This window comes from Aquarana catesbeiana, linkage group LG04 (genome assembly GCF_042186555.1).
Source record: "Aquarana catesbeiana isolate 2022-GZ linkage group LG04, ASM4218655v1, whole genome shotgun sequence".
Taxonomy (NCBI): Eukaryota; Metazoa; Chordata; class Amphibia; order Anura; family Ranidae; genus Aquarana; species Aquarana catesbeiana.
This window is the reverse complement of record NC_133327.1, coordinates 60558337-60580064: the sequence shown is the minus strand read 5'-3', so window position 1 is coordinate 60580064 and position 21728 is coordinate 60558337. Positions and strand designations below refer to the sequence as shown.

General features: G+C 43.5%; 1 protein-coding gene across 1 annotated transcript in view; it reads right to left on the bottom strand.

Annotated features, from left to right (window-relative positions):
- The window catches only part of SLC25A27 (solute carrier family 25 member 27), a 38769-nt gene that overhangs the window by 12452 nt on the left and 4589 nt on the right, over window positions 1-21728 (bottom strand). Inside the window, 6 exon segments of the mRNA XM_073625255.1 lie at window positions 2035-2127; window positions 3882-3966; window positions 6630-6742; window positions 11511-11633; window positions 17154-17238; window positions 20028-20216. Coding sequence (XP_073481356.1) covers window positions 2035-2127; window positions 3882-3966; window positions 6630-6742; window positions 11511-11633; window positions 17154-17238; window positions 20028-20216 — 688 coding nt within the window.

Here is a 21728-nt window from a genome sequence, read left to right as displayed (position 1 = left end):
ATGTAAACCCAAACAGTGGGGCACATTTCTTACTTGCTCCCTTTTGATCTGCTGCATGAACCGTTGAAAGAATTTTGTTATAACTCTTTGGTAAGTGAGGAAAAAAAAAATTCCTGTTGATCCTGTCAGACATGCTCGTGAGCTCAAATTCCAGGGCACTCTGCATATTCTGCACTGTCATCACTTCTCTGTGGACTACAGAACACCTCCATATGTTGATGGTCCCGTTATAGAAACCCCTATGTTGTGGGGAAAAAAAAGCATAAAGAAAGAAAAGCAATGCAGCCACCACATCAAAGAATGGGTAAGCTGCAAAAAATGAAATTTTTCTTCTTGGGTTTGAATACGGTTTGTAAAAATAACTTTCCTCTAGGCATATTAGATCGTTCAATAGCCTCTATCAACAAAAACACCAGAGTAGAAAACTGTACTCATTGCCATTAGCAAACCAACTTCCAAAGAGACTAGGAGCAAGAAATTTTCTCTTTTGGGCACTTTTCATGCTCAAGTTATATTTCTAGTGAAATATAACTAGGTCAGAGTCAATAAATGATTCTCGCTCAGCCAAGGTTCTGTAGAACCCTAGAGTTCCTCCAGAGATTTCCACAGGTTCCTTGTGCAATGAGCAGTTTCTGCCTCTCAGATAAGTAACCACTGACACCAATAGTTGTTTTAGCTATCTATGATGGGGGAATTCTTCCCAGTGATCACAAATGTAAGGACCATTCTTCCCATTGAACAATGTGGACACAGTAAATATTAGCAGGGTTTCCTGAGACCAGAAACTTTATTTTCAAGGCTTCCACCATGTTAAATGGGTTAATAAAAGAGGTCTCATTTCACCCATCTAAACTAGAACAACTTCTATTCCACCACACAAAACTCATTTCTAGATATTATCTAATGCTTTTGACCTCTTCTGCCAGAATGGAAAGGATAGCTAAACAGTGGAGAACTGATATCCCATCCCTCACAGAGGAATCCTGGTCAGATATTACTGATTCATTACTCTACAGCAGTGGTTCTCAACTTCGGTCCTCAGGACCCACTAACAGGCCAGGTTTGCAAGATAACTGAAATACATCACAGGTGATATCATTTGCTGCTCAGTGATTGCAGTATTCTAGTCTGCATCTCCCCCAAGGTAATACTTAAAATCTGTCCTGTTAGTGGGTCCTGAGGACTGGAGTTGAGAACCACTGCTCTACAGTCATATCAGCTAGAGATAAACTAATACTATTGAACTATCTACATTGAATTTATTACACCCCGTCATGCCTACATAAAATGAGTAGAGCAGACTCACCTGAACGTCCCCACTGTCACACTGCCCCGCGTGACTACTTTCATATAATCTGGACCTGTCCTAGTATTAAGAGATGTCTTTTAGTAGATTTTGGTGAGGAGGACCTGACCAATGCTAATAAGACCTTCTTGAGGATAGTATTTTTTATGCCAAAAAAGCCTTGCCACTTCAGTGGAAAACCCCTTCTCCTCCCTCTCTGCAATTCTGGGTAGACAATTAATAAAGCATTACCATTATATAAAGTAACGTATAACGAAAATATGGGCTGGTTGGCCAACTTTGATCTCTGGAGATATCGAGGTCTAAGACATGCCTGGTTGCTAACAAATCCTAGAGTGGGAGATTGAGGTTTGGTGCTAATTACATACAAGATTGGTATAGATTACACCTATAAAAATCATCAGTGTGTCTCTAGTTGATATTTTGAGTTTTGTTAGTTAATTTTTCATACTTTAATAAGTGAATTAAAACCACACACTATGTTTTGTTTGTATATAAACTTACCTTTATTCATGTGACATTGATATTGTACATGCTGATGTATACTTTGATATTGCACAAATTTGAAAACGACTGTCATTTTACTTGCAATACTGGTATGTAATGTGTACACTGTGGCTATTGCCATTATTGTGTTGTAAATTGCTAATAAAATTTACCCAAAAAAAAAAAAAAAGGAAGAAGAAGGAGTTGAGGAAAAGCTGCAATAAATGCATGTTGACACATACCGGCCATGTTTGTCTCTAGGCTGGTTCATTATTCGGGTCTTGATAACATCAGCCGGGGTTCCCAACGTAGCAGCCACCAGACCTGAACATATACTGCTCCAGACACACACCAAAAACATAAAAAATAAATAACTGGCGTTGAGTAGATTGGGTGCAGGCATTGTAACAAACTACAGCTACAATTCTGACTGGTTGAGCGTTTTGTTCCTCTCTCATTTCTAAGGGTGCTGTGCAGGGAACTGCAGGAGGCTGATGGGAAGACAAACTAAGATACCTAAAGGAAAATTATAATGTTCTAGGTGAATTTTTTAGATAATTTTTATACTGATGTTTTATATACATTGTTAACCTAGATTTTTTTTAGAAGTTACATTTAAAATAACTGCATTAAAAGAGCTGTGTGTTTCACCATGACCTGTACAGACTGATTCTGAATTGGAGGGTCTGGTTCATTATAGTCACCTGGTGCACAGTTAGTATTCTGATGAAAAAAAGCTGCAGTGTCTGCATCCATTAACCCTTAGAGGGTATTTCACCACAAATTTCAGTTGCAGAGGATGCCTAAAATCTGAGAACATCTCAAGGACATACTTCTGGAAAAATCAGCGAGTCAATCATGCAAGCAGGGAATAACATTTTTTCGAGGAGTTCCGTACACCACTGGTGTATAGAATACCTCTAGGTTGTCCTATTGCATTGAATTTTACCGAAAGTTACTGTGCTGTAAAGTCATTTTTAATAACATTAAAAAGAAGAAGTCCAGCCAAAGCTCGTTTGGCTGTACTTCACCTATGGATCACAGGAGTGCAATTCGTTTTGCACTCCTGTGAACCGTGTTCAGCAGAGAGTGGATTGAAGTCACCAATGTCAGTCCAGGCACCATGTCATCCTGACCACGGAGTCCAGATCCGCCAGGTGCCTGGACTGACACCCGGCTCAGGCTCTCAACGAGCCGCCCAGAGCCTGAGCCAGCCGCTCCGCTCCCACCATAGCCCAGCGCTCCAATGAGTGAGGAGGGAGTAGAGCAGAGAGCTGTGACTGACAGTGTGCAGCTCTCTGCTCATGGAGCTATGAAAACCGAGTGATCAGCGATGTTCGATTGCTCAGTTCTCAGTGTAGAGACGCCAGGGGCCAGATGCAGCATCGGACCCATGCTGCATCCACCTAGGTAAGTATAAATGCGCAAAAAAAAAATAAAAAAAACTTTACTTCTCTTTTAAAGGATAAAGTCACAAATGGGAAAACCAGCCTTTGTGGCTGTCAGCTTGTAGCTCTCAATGAACTATCAAGGCGCTGTAGGTAGTTCACCGAGTGTATCTGTCTGCCTGTATTGGGAGGTACAGGCAGACAGCTACACAGACAGTCTGCTGGAGCATGGCATTACACCTATGATCTGCTGATTGTGGGTGCAATGCTTTACAGGTCCCTAATAAAAAGTAGATTACACATAGATTACACCTGCAAAAAAAAAAAAAATTGCATTAATAATTTTTTTTTGTAAAAGGTAAACGTATCTTTTAAATTACAATTGCAGCAATAGTGTAGGCTATATTATTTTTATTCACCCCAACACTAAAATCTCTAAATCTAAAAAGGCATTTATGATCTAAGGCTGTATTCACACCTACGCAATCTGATAAACTCATGTCTCCACAAGTGAAATCTGCGCGGTTTTCCCATCAGTTCCCACAGCAGTTTTCATGCACGTATGATGTGAACGAGCCCTTATAGTTTCCTTTAAAACAAACTCTACCAAAGTGAATTTGACTCCCCTACATACAAGTAAGATGAAATGAGCTGCCTTAATTCTGCCATTGAATTCAAAACACTTTACAAAACCAAAATACCTGGAAATACTGTGACATATGCTATTGTCCTTGAGGTTTGTGTTTCTTAGTAGATAGTGTTTCACAGTGTCGTATGTGGTCAGATCTAAAGAAAGCATAAAAAGATAGCTGGTCACAGTCTGGTTTGGTGTACCTCCATACACGAGTCATGGACTGGGTTCTGTTGATTGAACTGGATGGACTTGTGTCTTTTTTCAACCAGATTAACTATGTAACTATACACGGCCGCCATCAGGGGGGTACAGCCCATACACCTGTAAGGGGCCCGGCGTCCCTAGGGGCCACAGCGGGGGCCGCTTCTTTGGGCACTTTTCCGGTATATTCTCTGAGGAGCTGGCGCTGCAATAAAGCTCTCTGTGACTGGAGCTGGCTGCTTGCTTATCACAACAGCACACCGACCTAGCCAATGGAGTCTAGGTTCCTCCATTCTGACCAGGGGCGGACTGAGGGCCCAGAGTAAGTGGAGGGGGGTTACACTTGCCACTATGGGGACAGCAGCAGTGCCATTCATGTAACTCTGTGTTTATGTGGTGAGTTTAAACTTCTGATTGTACAGACTCAGAGCTTGGATAATACAGGGTTAAATGAATTGTCATGAATTAAATTTCACATTATCTGGACAGAGAGTGCTAGGGTACCAATTTTGTATTACTGTATATATTAGTAGATGAGCAGAATAGTTGTTTTTTTTAAATTATAAACATCACTATCTGACCACATCTCAGCCCCCTACTCCCCCCAGCTTGCATCACCCCCAGACCACTTCATATATCCAGCTGATGGACATCACTCGGACCCTTATCTACCCAACATCACTCCCTGCTCACCCCACTGACTGCCATTAAAGTAAATCCTATCGCATTCTGCAACGGTCATACCCTCCACACTCCTCTCCTCTACATACTGGTGGGATTACACTGAACTGGATCTGGGCTGTACTGAGGGCACAGAAGGGATAGAATGACTACAAAGGGAGGACACTGTGAGAGAGGACCAACATAGAGGGTAAATGAGACTGGAGAAGGATGACATGGGATGGAGGAGGAGGACCTAGAATGGAGGAAAAGGAGGACATGGGATGGTAAAGATGGGACTGCAAAAGGAGGATGATGTGGGATGGAGGAGATGGGACTGGAGGAGGAAGAGGACATGGGATGGGGGACAAGGGACTGGAAGAGAAGCACATGGGATGAAGGAGGACATGGAATAGAGGATATGGGAGTGAAAGAGGACATGGGATGGAGGAGATGGGAGTGGAGGAGGAAGAGGACATGGGATGGAGGAGATGGGACTGGAGAAGGAACAGGACAGGGGGTGGAGAAGGAGGAGGATATGGGATGGAGGAGATGGACGTGGAGAAGGAAGAGGATATGGGATGGAGGAGATGGACGTGGAGAAGGAAGAGGATATGGGATGGAGGAGATGGACGTGGAGAAGGAAGAGGATATGGGATGGAGGAGATGGACGTGGAGAAGGAAGAGGATATGGGATGGAGGAGATGGACGTGGAGAAGGAAGAGGATATGGGATGGAGGAGATGGACGTGGAGAAGGAAGAGGATATGGGATGGAGGAGATGGACGTGGAGAAGGAAGAGGACATGGGATGGAGGAGATGAACGTGGAGAAGGAAGAGGACATGGGATGGAGGAGATGAACGTGGAGAAGGAAGAGGACATGGGATGGAGGAGATGGACGTGGAGAAGGAAGAGGACATGGGATGGAGAAGATGGGACTAGAAGAGGAAGAGGAGCACATGGGATGAAGGATATGGGAGTGGAGGAGGAAGAGGACATGGGATGGAGCATATTTTGGGTTGTAAGAGTACTGAATTAAAATAAAAGTGGGTGCACAGAAAGACTTGGTGAGATGGCCAGTGGGTGGATTCGGTGGGACAGCCAGTGGGCGGGCCTTGAGGAATTTTTGTGATCAGGTCCGGGGGGGCCCAGACCTAAAGCTGTGTAAGGGGCCCCAAAATTTCTGATGGCTGTCCTGTAACTATGGTAGAGCTCCGGATTCGCTGGAGCGAGGTACGACACACGGACGTTTACTTTACAATTATAGACCACAAGGTGGAGCACTGGCAAAAACAAGTGCTTATAAATCCAAACTAACAGCCTCCGCTGTTTGTTCAGTGTGAAAGCCCGAGGGGCTGGCAGGACGGTAAAAAAAGTCCTGCCAACCGCAGTATAAATTTTGGCCAAAATTTATTAAGAAAAATTACTAATTTGCAAAATTTTATTACAGAAACATGAAAAATTCATTTCTTTTTTTTTTTTTTTTTTTTTTTTTTTTTTTTTTTACAGAATTTTCAGTCTTTTTTCTTTTATAGCGCAAAAAATAAAAAACCCAGCAGTGATTAAATACCACCAAAAGAAAGCTTTATTTGTGTGAAAAACTGACAAAAAAATTCATAAGGGTACAGTGTTGCATGATTGAGTAATTGTCATTCAAAATGTGAGAGCACCGAAAGCTGAAAATTGGTCTGGTTAGGAAGGGGATTTAAGTGCCCAGTGGTCAAGTGGTTAATAAGCAATTGAATCCAGTTTTTTATTTTATTTTTTTTTTTACAAAAAAAAAACCATAATGGTTTCTGCTTTAGAATTCAAGGTTAGCTATAATAGTTGAGACTATATTCACTGTTATTATAATGAGGCCCATTAGATGTCTCTATCATGCCATTATCATACACTTGCATGCATTGTGCTACTAGATACAGAAAGAGATCACCTCAATAACAAGTCTATTTACCTCCCATATTTACCAGTGCAGCTCTCTGAACATTCGGCACCCAGCCTGCCCACAGGCCACGAATTCCCCCTTTAGATAGAATGGTTACAAAAGCATGATAAACGCCTCGGACTCTATAAATGATAAGAGAACACAAACAAATCAGAAGTCACAGGGAGAACAGAGTTTGTCCATAGCATAGTACAGACCACAGAAACAAGGAAGAGAGATGACACTTCTAAAGCTGGTCATACACTGGTTGATTTTCACAATAACATTCCGAAAAATCTCACCAGTACATTCAATAATGCCATCAGAGGCTTGGTGCATGTCATTGAAAAAAAAGAATACCACTAGAGAAGGAAATAATGTTTGAGAAGTTCGAAGGAACCAGGCAAAGAGGGAGACTGGCTGTTTGACCATGTTGGACACATGTGGGGACAACACTGGAAGGTCTTGCAAGATTAGCACAAAATCGATTTCTCTTTAGATCTCTCGTTTCATCAAGTTGCTCGGACTCGGACCAGAGTTGATGCCACTTAATCACCGAGAGTCTGAATAAGCCCTAACTGTTAGAAATGTATTAGTTTTAGAAAAAATGTTTCCATCCTGCTCCTTTAAATGTTCTTATCACTATGGTAGAAAACAAGTGTAATTCTGATTCTACTATCCATTAGAAAAATCGAACAAATGCTCTGAAAATAAACATTCCACTAATATACTGTATGCAGGGGAGGGCTGGCAGCCTTAGGCATGGGGGGCAAGTCCAGTCAAGTGGCCCATTAACACCTTGCTGACCAGCCACCGTCAGTCATGCGGCTGCAGGTTGGCTCCCTTGCGCCCGCGGCGTGATGCCGGAGCCGATACACGTGGCCGCGATATCTGCCGGCAACCCACGATATCCGCCGGCAACCCACAATCGCTCCTTAGAGAGCCAGTCAATGTAAGCAGACAGATCCCCGTTCTGACAGGGGAGCTAGAGAGAGATCTGCTGTTCATAGTGATCAGGAACAGTGATCTCTCTACTCCTTGTCAGTACACCCCCCCCCACAGTTAGAAACACCTCCCTAGGGAACACCTAACCCCTTGCTCTCCCCTTAGTGTTAACCCCTTCCCTGCCAGTGACATTTTTACAGTAATCAGTGGCTATTTTTAGCTCTGATAGCTGTATAAATGTCAATGGTCCCAAAAAAAAAGTGTCAAAAGTGTCCAATCTGTCCGCTGCAATGTTGCAGTCCCGCTAAATAGCGCTGATCACGGCCATTACTAGAAAAAAAAAATGCCATAAATATATCCCCTATTTTGTAGACGCTATAACTTTTGCGCAAAGCAATCAATATACGCTTATTGCAATTTTTTTTTACCAAAATTATGTAGAATACATTGGCCTAAACCAGAAGTCTCCAAACTTTTTGAACAAAGGGCCAATTTACTGTCCTTCTGGCTTTAGGGGGCTGACTGACTATGGTCAGTGTGAGTAGAAAATGTCCCAACATCACTGGGAGTAAACAATGCCCCATCATTGGTTTTCACAGGAGGAAGTGTGCCCCACGATTGGTATCAGTGGGAAGAATAGTGTCCCATGATTGGTCTTAGCATGAGGTATAGTTCCCTATCGTTGGTGCCAGTGGGAGGAAGGGTGCCCTAATAATTGTGTCAGTGGGAGTAACGGTACCCCATCATTGGTCTTAGCAGGAGGAACACCATCGATAGTGTCAGTGGGAGGAAGGGTGCCTTATTAATGGTGTCAGTGGGAAGAATGGTGTCCCTTAGCAGGAGGAATACTGCCCCAATCATTAGTCTTAGCAGGAGGAATAGTGCCCCATCAATAGTGTCATTGGGAGGAAGGGTGCCCCATTATTGGTCTTAGCAGGAGGAACAAGTACCCCATGATTGGTATCAATGAAAGGAATAGTGCCCCATCGATGGTGTCAGTGGGAGGAATAGTGCCCCATCATTGGTCTTATCAGGAGGAATAGTGCCCCATCCATGGTGTCAGTGGGAAGAAGGGTGCCCCATAATTGGTGTCAGTTGAAGGAATAATGTCTCAAGGGCCAAGTAGAGGCAAGCAAAGGGCAGCATCTGGCCCCAGGGTCACAGTTTGGAGACCACTGGCCTAAATTGATGAAGAATTTTTTTGGGGATATTTATTAAAGCAAAAAGTTAAAAATATATATTTATTTTCAAAATTTTTGCTCTTTTCTTGTTTAAATTGCAAAAAATAAAAACTGTAGAGGTGATCAAATACCACGAAAAGAAAGTTCTATTTGTGGGGAAAAAAAAGACATACATTTTATCTGGGTACAGCGTTACTTGACCGTGCATTTGTCAGTTAAAGTGATGCAGTGCCGTATCACAAAAAATGGCGTGGTCATGAAGTTAGTAAATCCTTTTGGGGCCAGTGGTTAAACAACCAAATCAGCTCACCATCACCAGTGCCCATCAATGCAGCCTCACCAGTGTCGCCTGATGAGTGGCCATCAGTGCAGCCTCACCAGTGCCCATCAGTGCCGCCTCACCAGTGCAGACAGTGCCGCCTCACCAGTGCAGACAGTGCCGCCTCACCAGTGCAGACAGTGCCGCCTCACCAGTGCAGACAGTGCCCAGGCATCAGTGCAGCCTGATCAGTGCCCATCATAGCAGCCTCACCAGTGAAGTGCCCATCATCAGTGCAGACAGTGCCCATCAGTGCAGCCTGATCAGGGTCATCTCACCAGTGCAGATAGTACCCAGGCATCAGTGCAACCTGATCAGTGCCCATCAATGCAGCCTCACCAGTGCAGACAGTGCCCATCGGTGCAGCCTGATCAGTATCCATCAATGCAGCCTCACCAGTGCAGACAGTGCCCATCAGTGCAGCCTCACCAGTGCAGTGCCCATCAACACAGCCTGATCAGTGTCCATCAATGCAGCCTCATGGTCCCAGTGCAGACAGTGCCCATCAGTGCAGCCTGATCAGTGCCCATGGGATGTGGGAGTCAGCTGGGGCCTGGGTCTGTCTCACAGCACTCTATACAGAACTGGGAGCTCAAAATCTCTCCAGCCAATTGCAAGAATGCATATTGTGGGATAGCGAACTCACAGCTCTATGTAGTATAGCAAATCTCTGCACATCTGTCCTAGCCCTCAGTGCCCACAATACAAATACACTTCGATGTGTTTTCTGGGTTACATTCACATGAAGCACTGAGGGCTCCGTTCAAAACAGCAGAACCAAAATGCATCATTTCTTCATTTTGCTACTGAAGGGGATTTTCTACAGTAAATCAGTTTTATCACAAAAGGGGTCATCACACCTTACTTCAGGCTGGGGAGGGCTGTGTGTTTCAGTGGAAAGCCAGGTCCTTGCACCTCTTCGGGTGGGGGGGGGGTGATGATTCTTTCTGTCATGTCTTCTCTTCTCTCCAGCCACTCCTCAAGCCAGTGCCTGACCCTATCCCACAAGCTCAGCAAGTCACATGTGACATGTCGATCGTCCCCTCCCCTGACGTGCCACACGACCTGCCTCTGAGACTCCAGGGAGGTGGGAGTTGTAGTTTGCTGCGCTGATAAGTTCCTTACCTTATAGCGCGCCCGGACTACAACTCCCACAATGCAGCACAGCGGCAGCCGCCGCGGCTGACTTCTATAGGCGGCCTGGGGGGAAATTTCCACTCTGCCCCCCGGCCCAGCCCGCCCCTGACTGTATGGCCTGCTTAAGTGACTGCTGGTGGTCTATTGAGAAAAATAATATATATATTTTCTAAGATTAGTTTTGAACTTTTACTCCTGCTAATCTGAGGTCATGTCCCCGTGTTCTTCATCTTAGCTTCAAAGTCAAACTACTGCCCTCCTAACCCAATGTGTTTCTGTGAGGTTCCACTTTACAAACATCCTTTTTGTCCCAGCTTAGGCTTCATGTACACAAGACATTGTTCAACCTCTCCTGAACAATTTAACTTGACAGCTAGAAACCAGCATCTAAAAACGGCCGTTTAGCTGCGTTTACATACCACCAGCCGCGTTTGCGTCTAGAAGCGTTTGAAAAAAAAAAGAGCTGCAGCTAGGGTGCCCCCATAGCAAGCTGCTTACTGTGGGGGGGCACTCAACAGGAGGGAGGGGCCAGGAGCGCTGAAGAGGGACCTAAGAAGAGGAGAATCTTGGCTGCTCTGTGCAAATCCACTCCACAGCAGGCAAGTATAAAATGTTTGCTATTTTGTACAAAAAAAAAAAATAAAAAAAAAAAATTAGACTTTAGTATCACTTTACATCTCTTAAATATGCAAAAAAAAAAAAAAAAAAAAAAAAAAAAAAGGAAACCACACAACAGGGGGTAATTTGCACACATTTGCAAATACACGCGTAAGCTGCAGGTTCACTTCACGGCACCCCAGTATTATCTGCAACTCCTATAAATTTGTGAGAGCCTCCATAGTAAAAGCACATGGAAGGGTGACGCATGTCAAACAAAACCAAAGAATATTCCCAGCTCAACTTACCGACCTGCCTGCAAGAAACCAAATTATCCTGTCTGTCGATTGGTTGCAGGCTGGCTGGCAAGTTTAGCTGGGAATTTTCTTTGGTTGCATTTAATACCGCTTTACCTACAGCAGAGCCCACCTGCCTTCTCCACCTGGCTACCCCACTTCTCCTCAACATTTTATCTCTTCTCCTGCCATACCTTCCCTCACTCCTTTTCTTCCTCTATTCTATTAACAAGAGAAATTACCTTCTCTGCAATTACTGTGTTGCTGCTTTTTTACTCCTGGTAATTGTTCCTCCTAAAAACTGTCTGCATCTCACGTGGAATATATGATGTGAAATTGTTAAAACCAATAAAAAAAAAGCAAAAAAAATTTTGAAAAATAAACTTAAGTTTTTTTTTTTTTAATCTGCTCCAGAGTATAAATTAGACACACTGACCGGGGAGGTTTTCCTTCAAGCCGTCTCTTTCCTTCCATCTGCATCTGTACTTTCACCAGATCTGTAGGACTAGCGAAAAACTGACCAATAGCTCCAGCCATCATTCCTCCTACAACAGACTTCCTGAGATAAAGAGGACACAACAGAGAGAATTCAGGCAACAAGTAGAATCATTTAGAGAACAACTATACTATTATGGTATTTTCATCTTCTGAGTGATACCGAAACTGAGGCTATGGAAAATAGATGACAGTGTGCTCCCTGGCTCTACACACCACCCTCTCTGAGCTTCACTGCCCACACATATTGAAGCGCTGGAGGGAAGTTGCATGCACAGCACAGAATCGCATGACCAGATGTTACAAGTCACATCCAAAAGCCCTGTAAAATGCCTCCTAAATCTGGATGCAATTCATTTTGTTCTATTATAAACTAAGTGGACCTTCTGCTTTTCATATAGTTAAGGTCATGGGACATTAATTGTCACCAGCTAGAGGATTGCTTTATAGAGCAGGGTAAAGCTCACCCATTTCTACACATTGCTCCCTCACTGGCTGGATGAACAAGGAATTCCTCTGTTGCTGATTCTGCAATGTTTCCATCAGCCAACGAGAAATGACTTTTGATTACCCAGCCATCACGGAAATGACGCATGGAATCAGGTGAGAATTTTTTCTGCACTTTCCTGCCAGCTTCAGGTATTGTCCTTGGACCTTACAATTCTCGGATAGCAATAGAAGCTCACTGGCTTACGTAGATGCTCCTTAAATTGGCATTCATGGGTTTTGTTTTCCAATTACATTTGCTTAGCTGGGTCCAATCCTTGACCCAGGCTGAGTTTTGTGTATCTTGAGCCAAGCCACAGCTGCCAGGCTCCAGACAGGGGAAATGTTGAGGTAGTGCCCCCGGCGGGCATGCAAGCAGGTTTAGCTTCTGGCGAGTATGAAACTAAATCCAGCCAACTCAGTTTTGCTGGACTGATAGTGGCATCCAGAACAAAATCAAAAAAGTTATGAGATGCTACTAGTATCATGTCTATTAGTTGATAGTTTGTATGTATACCAAGTTCTCCCAGCAGAGAAATTTGTTCACACCTGTAATTCACAGTATAATTAAAAGATCTCTGCTGCATAAATTTGCTTATATATCTGGAGAATGCATATGTAAAGCACTACCTTCAGTCTTAATCCAGACTTTGGGAGCTGAGAAGGATATGTGTAGCAGTGAATAAACCAAGAGAACTGTTTCCTGAAGGTTACGCCTCTCCTTCCACCGGGCTAACCCCCATGGGATGAGGCTGTTACTCCCCACCCCCATAATAGTTTAATATCTTTGGCAATTGAGGGCGTTACATGATATAGACAGGAGCAGTGGCTCCATCACTTCCCGGGAGCTGCAATGCATGCTACAGGTCTTCCTCCTCCCCTCCATATAGGGTGAGTGGTCCGCCCTGTACTACGCATCGACGTCACGCTCCATGCAACAAAGCTGCTGTGCCACGCCCATGGCGCCGCCGCTCTCCACCGCATTTTACATCTAGCGGCCAGGTGGAGGGATGGTTTTGGCACCATTTTTGGGCGGCTTGTCCTCCCACCTGCAGGTGCCTCCTCTCCACAATGCACGCCAGCGTGACGTTGGTGGGTGTGGCAGACCTTATAGGTCATTCTGGGGCATTTGACTCACATGGTGGTACCATCTTCTCACTTGGACACTCTCTGGATCACTTAGAACTTAAATTTGTATTAGGTAATCGGACTTTCACTTTTCACTATTATTATTTTACTTGGCACGTTTGGGTTTCATCTCTTCCAATCTTTCTGGTGACAATGTTTCCTATTTTTTTCCATGTATTTTATCACCTTCCACTCTTACTCTCACTAACTGTAGTCTATCTACACACTCATTAGCATCTCATTACCCTGTCCTTTACCAAGTATAGGATATATATGACCCACTATATCACAATACATAAGTTCCCAGTATATTTTTCTATATCTTTTATTTTTAGTTTCAGCACTTATGGTTATGACTATTTTCATCTTTTGGAAATTCCTTTCTTGGAAATCAACCTTGTCGAGTCCCAGGCCATCCTAACCACCTCACCTCCCGGGGGGGGGGTTTCTAGGTAATTTTACCTCCTATTTATCCCATCTTAATCTCTTTTCCTTGACAGGGTCAGACCATATAGATATTCTTTTCATTACTATACTACAGTATTCATGTGCATGCTCCTGAAGAGTGGATTAATCCACGAAATGCATAGAGCTATTATATGCTGTGTTTTTATGCCCAATTATATGTTTTACCTGACCAAATCATTACTTGTATTATGCGATTACTATTACAAATTCGCAATTTGTAATTACTAAATGTATACCTACTGAATGAATTGCATTGGTTATCTAGGTCTACTCATGATTACCCTCATGTAACAGATTTCCAATAAATTAAAATTTTCTACACCTGCGTGCTTCATCTAAAGTCCCAACACGCAGTCCTCCTGTTTCTCTCCTTCATATGGCGAAACAGTAGATCCCAGTGACAAGATCTAAGCCCAGTTATCTTTCAGACCTGGGAAGGTTGGCCTTTGCTGTAAAGCATCCTAATAGAGAAGAGGTTGTTATGCAAAGAAGGGGTTTAGTTTACATTAGAGAGACTTATTGTTGAGGATTACAGGAAGGATTAATGTGTGGGTTAGGGTTAAACGTATGTTTACTGATAGAAGGGTTAGTGCGAGGGTTGGGGCCATGGATGGGGAGGGCAGTTTGTGTAGGTATTGAGGGTTATAGGAAGGGGTTATTGTGAGGACTGAGGTTAGTTACAGGAAGGGTTACTGCGAAGGTGGGGATTGTCACAATGTCCCTTGTGGAGGATACGTCGATACCAGTCCTCCCTATCACAGCTACTTGGCTTGCACTCAAAGATGGCTGTCACTGTTAGCCTTGCAATAACGATCACTTGGTTTATTGGATTATTGATTGAACTGGATGGACTTGTGTCTTTTTTCAACCAGACTAACTATGCAACTTAAAACACTGATGTTAGTCTGGTTGAAAAAAGGTGTGACGGTGCTGTGACACGAGCGAGCGAGGGGTGAGATTCAATACACTGCATCCCGGGTCCGCTGAGACAACAACACATCACTTTAGCTCTGTTACAAGTAACTTTATTTCCTGGAAAGCTTTTACATGTTTGGAACTATGTGAGTGCAATAGTTGAGGTTTTTTGTATGATTTTAATAAATTGTTTGCAGTATCACACTAATGGAAGTTTTTTTCATTTCATGTTCACTTATGGGAATACCCTCCCCTATTGATTGCTGCTGGGAGCCAAAGTTTGATTAACCCTGGTGGGTTTGAAACAGCTTGTTTGCCGAGCATGAGAATGCAAGGCATATCTTTTTGGTGAGTGTGATTTTAAAGGGAGTGGATCACGGTCACATCTTGGTGTGGTGGAAGACATTTTTATATCGTTTTGGCTTAAGATGATTATTCACCTTATAAGAACTTTATCACTATGCATGGACGTTTTATTAATAATTTATCTTCTTGATATTTTGACACATGGATATTGTTTATGACACTTATTATTACACACTAAGTGTTTAATTGTCACTATTTTTTTAAATTATAATTTATTGCTCGATTATTTTTAGATTTTCTGTCACGGATTTATATACACATAGCGTCACTATTTTTTCATTTAAAATACTGTACCCAACTATGCGACTTCAGATACCATTGGTGTCTGAAGGTGGCAGTGTGCATCTGTTTAATATTGTAATTGTCTTAAAATAACAGTATTAAAAAGATAAAATCGAAAATAGAAATGTACATGTTCGTGCCTTTGATAGCATATGATAAAAACCCGGAGGTTTTTTTTTTTTTTAATTAAAACAGTATACATAATTAAAAGGAGAAGAACAGCCAAAGCTTGTTTGGCTGTACTTTTCCTGTGGATCACAGGAGTGCAGTTCGTTCTGCACTCCTGTGACCCGTTTTCAACAGAGAGTGGGCTGAAGTCCGATAACTGCTAAGGTCAAAGAGCCGGTCCAGGCTCAGGCAAGATTGCGACACTGGAGTCGGTATCTGCCCAGATGCCTGGACCGGCACCCGGCTCAGCCTATCAGCGAGACACTGAGAGACTGAGCCGACCGCTCCCTCCACAGCACAGCGCTCCAGTGAGCGAGGAGGGGGCAGAGCAGAGAGCTGTGGCTGACAGTCAACAGCTCTCTGCTCAGGGAGCTGTGAGAACTGAGCGATCTGCAGCATTAGAGCTGGCGGGGGACTGATGATGCATCAACCTAGGCAAGTACAAATCTGCAAAACCCCCATACTTCCCTTTTAAAGTCCTAGGAGTCCTTTAAAAAATTGGAAGTGGGTTGAATGATGCTTTCGATCAGACTTAGGATATTTAATGGCAGAAAAAAATACTGCAGGTGAAATGCATGGATTGAAGCTGAATATTGCAGCAGAAGCTGGTTTTGTTATCGAATGGGCTATTCGTTTTCATTTTGTTACTTTTGGCTGGAGTTATGCTTCGAAAGGAACCTCTCCTGACCTCCTTTTGGAAATGCTATTTGCAGGCTGTCTTTGTGATCCAATGGCTTTATATGTCCCCACTGAATTACCTGGAACAAGTGTGCAAGCTCTGACTGGCAACAAACATGTTTTAGTGAATCAGAAAGTAAGGAAGGATCAGTACAACTGAAGGTTATTTTGTGAGTGAACTTTCAGCTTGCATGTAGGTTTTTTTTTCTGCTGAAAGATATCCCAAGGCGTGGTTCATGGTTCACACCTATGGAGTTTGATTTTGATCCGTTTCTACAGTGCTTTTTGCGGTGCGTTGTTGCCGCGTTTTTATTGGGTTTTTTGGCCAATTTGTTGTTGCTTTTCTACAGCTTCTCCATTAAAGTCTATTAAACCAAAAATGCACTGTTTTGTGTTTAATAAAGTCCCTGACCCTTTCCAAAAATGCAGCGGCTGAAAAAAAAAAAACCCATAGATGTGACTGTGTCCCATAGGAAACCATGTTAAATGGACTGCAGTATGTTCCTGCAAAAAGCACTCAAAAACGCATAGGTGTGACTCAGGTCTTGATGAACTGCATCATTCAACCCACTTTTCCACTGAGCTTAGGGCATCCTGGACCCACCCCAACTCGTGACTGGACAGTGAAAAGAGAAGCAGTACAATGATGAGCTCATCTCTCTGTCACTCTGCTCTCTCCTCCTGTCAGTACATGAACTGACTGGCTCCTTGCACTGCTTCTTCCTTTCACACTCCAGCTCTGTTGTACTTGGGCTGCAAGAGGCCAATACTAGGTCAAATTCAGGTACTCAGCCTGCTTTCAAAAGAAAACATTTAATGATGCATTAAGAAATACAGAGCTACTTTAATGTGCATCTTTTATAACTGCCTGAAGTTCAGCATTAAGGAGCCTTGCAATGCCCCTAGAAGTGAGGAAGCAGTTATCTGTCTATAGGGATTTTATCAGTGGCCACCTAAAAATATAAAAGTGGTGCCTATAGGTACAAGCCAGTACTGCCCATTGTGAGCTCCAGCCATGACCATACACAACACCTAATCACTCTATAGAAATAGAATGGTCATATATTAAAAATAGAGCTTGAGCATAACATACCAGAGAGGAAAAACGTTGCTGTCTCCTTTCCCAAGTGGGGAGTCTCGAATTTGCTCATAGGCCACCATGCGGACTCCGGAGTACACTGTACAAGATAGAAATAAGGAATGTGACCCACGGACTCATTAAAAAGATAAAAGATCAATAAAAAGATCAAGAAAAACGGGGAGTAGCCAGGAGCAGAAAATGTAGTACTGTGGAGGCTTTGTGGGGTTTTACACACACTCCTGGTGGCTGCAGGTGAGTACATCTGACAGACAGACTGTTGGCTGTCAGATGGAAGGGAGCACAGCTGGCGGGTAGCTTCCACACACCCTTGTATGTGTTTGTCTCCTCCCCCCGCTATATTTTTTGGACTCTGTATGCCCATTGGTGGACCACGAACTGGCAGAGCGGGTGCCGCTGGGTAGAGGAGAGGGAGATCAGTGAACATCTGTTCTCTGATCACCCCTTCCTGCTAATGATTCAGAAGTGAAGGGTCCTGGTGTCACTTTCACTAACAGGTATAGCTAGAAAAGAAGCTAATGGAGTGGGATATGCACTCCATTGGGTTTACTGGAGGACCGGTGGGACATCAGGGGTCTTTGAGAGCCCTGATGTCTCATTAAAAAGAACTTGTCATCAAAAGAAGGCATCACGTGGGTACTTTTTGACTCCTATGTGATGAAAAAAAAAAAAAAAAAAAAAAAGTGTAAAAAATTAAAGTTACACCCAAGCACTTAAAATCCCCTCCCAAAAAATGTTTGAGCTCCCTCCACCCCCACATAGATGAACGTACGAATGTAAATGCACGTGTTGGGGGCCTCTAGGTGCAAAAATTATTCTCATTATACAGGATCTATATAGCGCCAACAGTAGGCTTCCCTGAAAACGTGAGCTTTCAAGGATCGCCTAAAGGCAGACAGAGTAGGGAGAGGCTCGGGAAAAGTCCTGGAAGCGAGCATGGAAGGAGGTAACAAGGGAGCTAGAGAGCAGGAGGTCTTGGGAGGAGCGGAGAGGATGATTTGGGTGATATCTGCAGATGAGGTTGGTGATGTAGCTGGGGGCAAAGTTGTGGATGGCCTTGTATGTTTTTTTTTTTTTTGTTATATAATGCTGCGCATTCCACAATGAGAGCACTCATTAGGGGACATTATTCATGGTTAACTCTAAACTAATGACCTGTAGGAGCTTTTAAAGCCTTGCCTATGGAAAACATAGGGTACTGAAGTTGGTCACATTTCACAGGCACATGCAATTTTAAGGTTTGACATATTGGTTATCTATTTACTTGGCGCAACCTCGTCTTTTATATTTTACCATTAAATTAGGTAAATTGCATTTGTGCGCCCTAAAATTAACCACTTGCCGACCTGCTCACACAGATATACTGCAGCAGGTCGGCTCTTCTGCACAAACCTGTACGTCGTAACGTGCAAGGAAGATAGCAGGAGCGCGCGCCTGTTGTTCCTGCGGACTCGATGTCCGCCGGCGACCCGCGATCACATTGAGGAGAGACAGAACGGGGAACTGCCTATGTAAACAAGGCATTTCTCTGTTCTGCCAGATGACATGACAGATCTACTGTTCCCAGTGATCGGGAACAGTGATCTCTCATGTTCCAGTAAGCCCATCTCCCCTACAGTTAGAACACACCCAGGGAACCGTGATCACCCCTAGTGTTAACCCCTTCCCTGCCAGTGTCATATTTACATTGATTAGTGCATTTTTCTAGCACTGATCAATCTAATAATGTCACTGGTCCCCAAAAAGTATCATTTGGAGTCAGATTTGTCCACTGCAATGTCGCAGTCCCGGAAAAAAAAAAAAAAAATTAATAATCGCATATTGCCGCCATTACCAGTAAAAACAATGAAAATAAATAAAAGTTCCTAAATCTATCCCGTAGTTTGTAGACATGATACCTTTTGCGCAAACCAATCAATATACGCCTATTGCGATTTTGTTTTACCAAAAATATGTAGAAGAATACATATCGGCCTAAACTGATGAATACATTTTTTTTGGCTATGTATTAAAGCAGAAAGTAATAAAAAATAGTTTCTTTTAAAACTGTCGGCCTTTTTTTGTTTATAGTGCAAAATACTGATCAAATACCACCAAAAGAATGCTCTATTTGTGGGTAAAAAAAGAACGTCAATTTTGTTTGGGTACAACGTCGCACGACTGTGCAATTGTCAGTTAAAGCGACGCAGTGCTGTATCGCAAAAAATGGCCTGGTCATTAAGGGGGCAAATCCTTCCGGGGCTAAAGTGGTTAACCTTAGCGTAACTGAAGTTTTGCATTTCCTAAACCACTGCACTAGTATCGTATGACAATAAAACATTGGAACTACCACTATTTTATTCTCTAGGGCAGTGATGGCCAACCTTGGCACCCCAGATGTTTTGGAACTACATTTCCCATGATGCTCAGCTACACTGCAGAGTGCATGAGCATAATGGGAAATGTAGTTCCAAAACATCTGGGGTGCCAAGGTTCACCATCACTGCTCTAGGGTGTCTGATTTCAGAAAATACACGTTTGGGGGGTTTATGTAATCATCAGACCTAAGATTTTTTTCTTGTGTAAAAGTGTGCAAAAACGGCTCTGTTAGTAAAAGGGTTAAAAGCCAAATATTTATATTGATTTCAAAACAAGGGATCTGTCCAGGCCGTTATAGTAGATTACTTAGACATTATCTGTTCCATAAACTTGAAGCTCCAGTTAACTTTTTTTCTTATTAGAATGATAAAGGTTTCAAATTTTTTTTTATGGCGTCTATGTCCCCAATGGGAAGATTACACCTTATTTTGTTTCCTGGTGACACCCTGCTTCTCACACTGTCCCCGAATAAATAACACCTTCATATCAGAGAACTTTCCAGCTGGTTACCTATGTGGCGATAGACGGCAGGTGTAGCCCCCTGCCAGAGTTTCAGTAAGCCTTCCTCCTGCACTATGCCAACTGCAGTGCGCACCATCCCTCTATAGGGCCCCGCCAGGCCGGCTTCTCCATGCTGCTTCAGGGCCGCTTCTCCTTGGATTTGTAGGCGAGTTTTGGTCAGATCCAGAGGAAAGGTCACTATTGGCAGAGACAAAGAAAGTCTATTACCCAAAGCAGAACTCCAGACAAAAATAAAAAAAGGATAAAAAAGTAAAAAAAAAAAAAAGCCCATTAAAATGAACATAACAAAACCAGCTTTTGCTGCAGTATTCACCTTCAACCCAGAAATTTCCCTTCAAAGTCCTTTTTTCTGCCTCTGGATGTCCTCAATCTGATGGCCAACATCATTGAACCCAATTCCTCAGAGCCCAGTTAGTCCTGGACCCACAGCCAATATAAGAGAGAGGCAGCATAGTGATGAACCCATCTATCACTCTGCTCTCTCCTACTATTCAGCAGAATTCTTCTCAGCATATAACTGAGTGGTTACTTGTGTTGCTTCTTCCTCTTACACTCCAGCCCTGCTGTATAGGGATAGCAAGAATCTAATAACATACTTGCATTAAAAAAAAGAAAAAATTAAAGCTGAACTCCAGGGAATAAAAAAATCCTGCTTTGTATAGTGGCTCTTCCTGCACTGTAAGGTTTAAAGTGGTTGTATACCCCCAATGCGGAGGATGTCACTGGCGCATGCACTGTGAAGAAGCGGCCCTCCGTGCTGTTTCTTCACTAGCGCATGCGTGGGAGTGACGTCACGCGACTCCGGCCAGTCACAGAGCCGGAGTCCACGACCCCAGAAAGGAATGGGGCGAAGATGGATACGGCCTTCACAGAGGACAGTGCGGGCTTCGTTTGCAGGTAAGTGGCACATAATGGGCTAGTATGCTAGCCCATTAAGCTTTTACTTTAAAGAGGTTTACTTCTTCTTTAAATGGTCAATTATGCCTTGACCTTTACTTACCTTATGCCTCACTCCCGCAGCATAATGAAGTACTGAACGTTTGCAGTGCAGGGGGAGCTCCAATGCAAGGAAAGATTGTTACTTTTGGCTGGAGTTAGCAGCTTTAAAGGCTCATTTACGAAGGACCATATTTTGCTACTATGTGATGCACAAGCCCCATAAAACAAAAAAAACTTCCTTCACCTTACCTGATTGAGACAAATCCTCCTTTATTTGCGTCTCACACGCTCCCCCTCCCAGACACTGCAGCTCACAGTGGGAGCGTGTCAGCAGCAGAGGCAGTGCTGTCCATCCAGAATGAAATGGGTGGGACTGGGTGTGGCTACAGGTTTGTCAATGAGCAGTGACAATGCTGATAGCCACGCTCCTTCAACATCTTCTCCTCCCTCTGTAGTGCAAGCAGGTACTGCCTACATGAGGGTGACAACTCTGCTCTGAATTCAGGAGAGGTCCAGCATTGTTGTCACCCCATCACAGGAATCTACATCCTTCTGAATGTAACCCAAAACACCTCAGCACACAGAGCCCCCCGGTTGCGCTCTGTTGGATCTGTGTTTTTCTTGCCTCCTCGGCTCCTGAGCTGGACGCTTATTGCTGCCGCCTCTGGGTATTCAGCATCTGGTAGTCTCACCTAGCTGTTGGCAAGTATGGGGCCTTGTGCCTCAGGCCCCCTTGACCATTTGTCACAA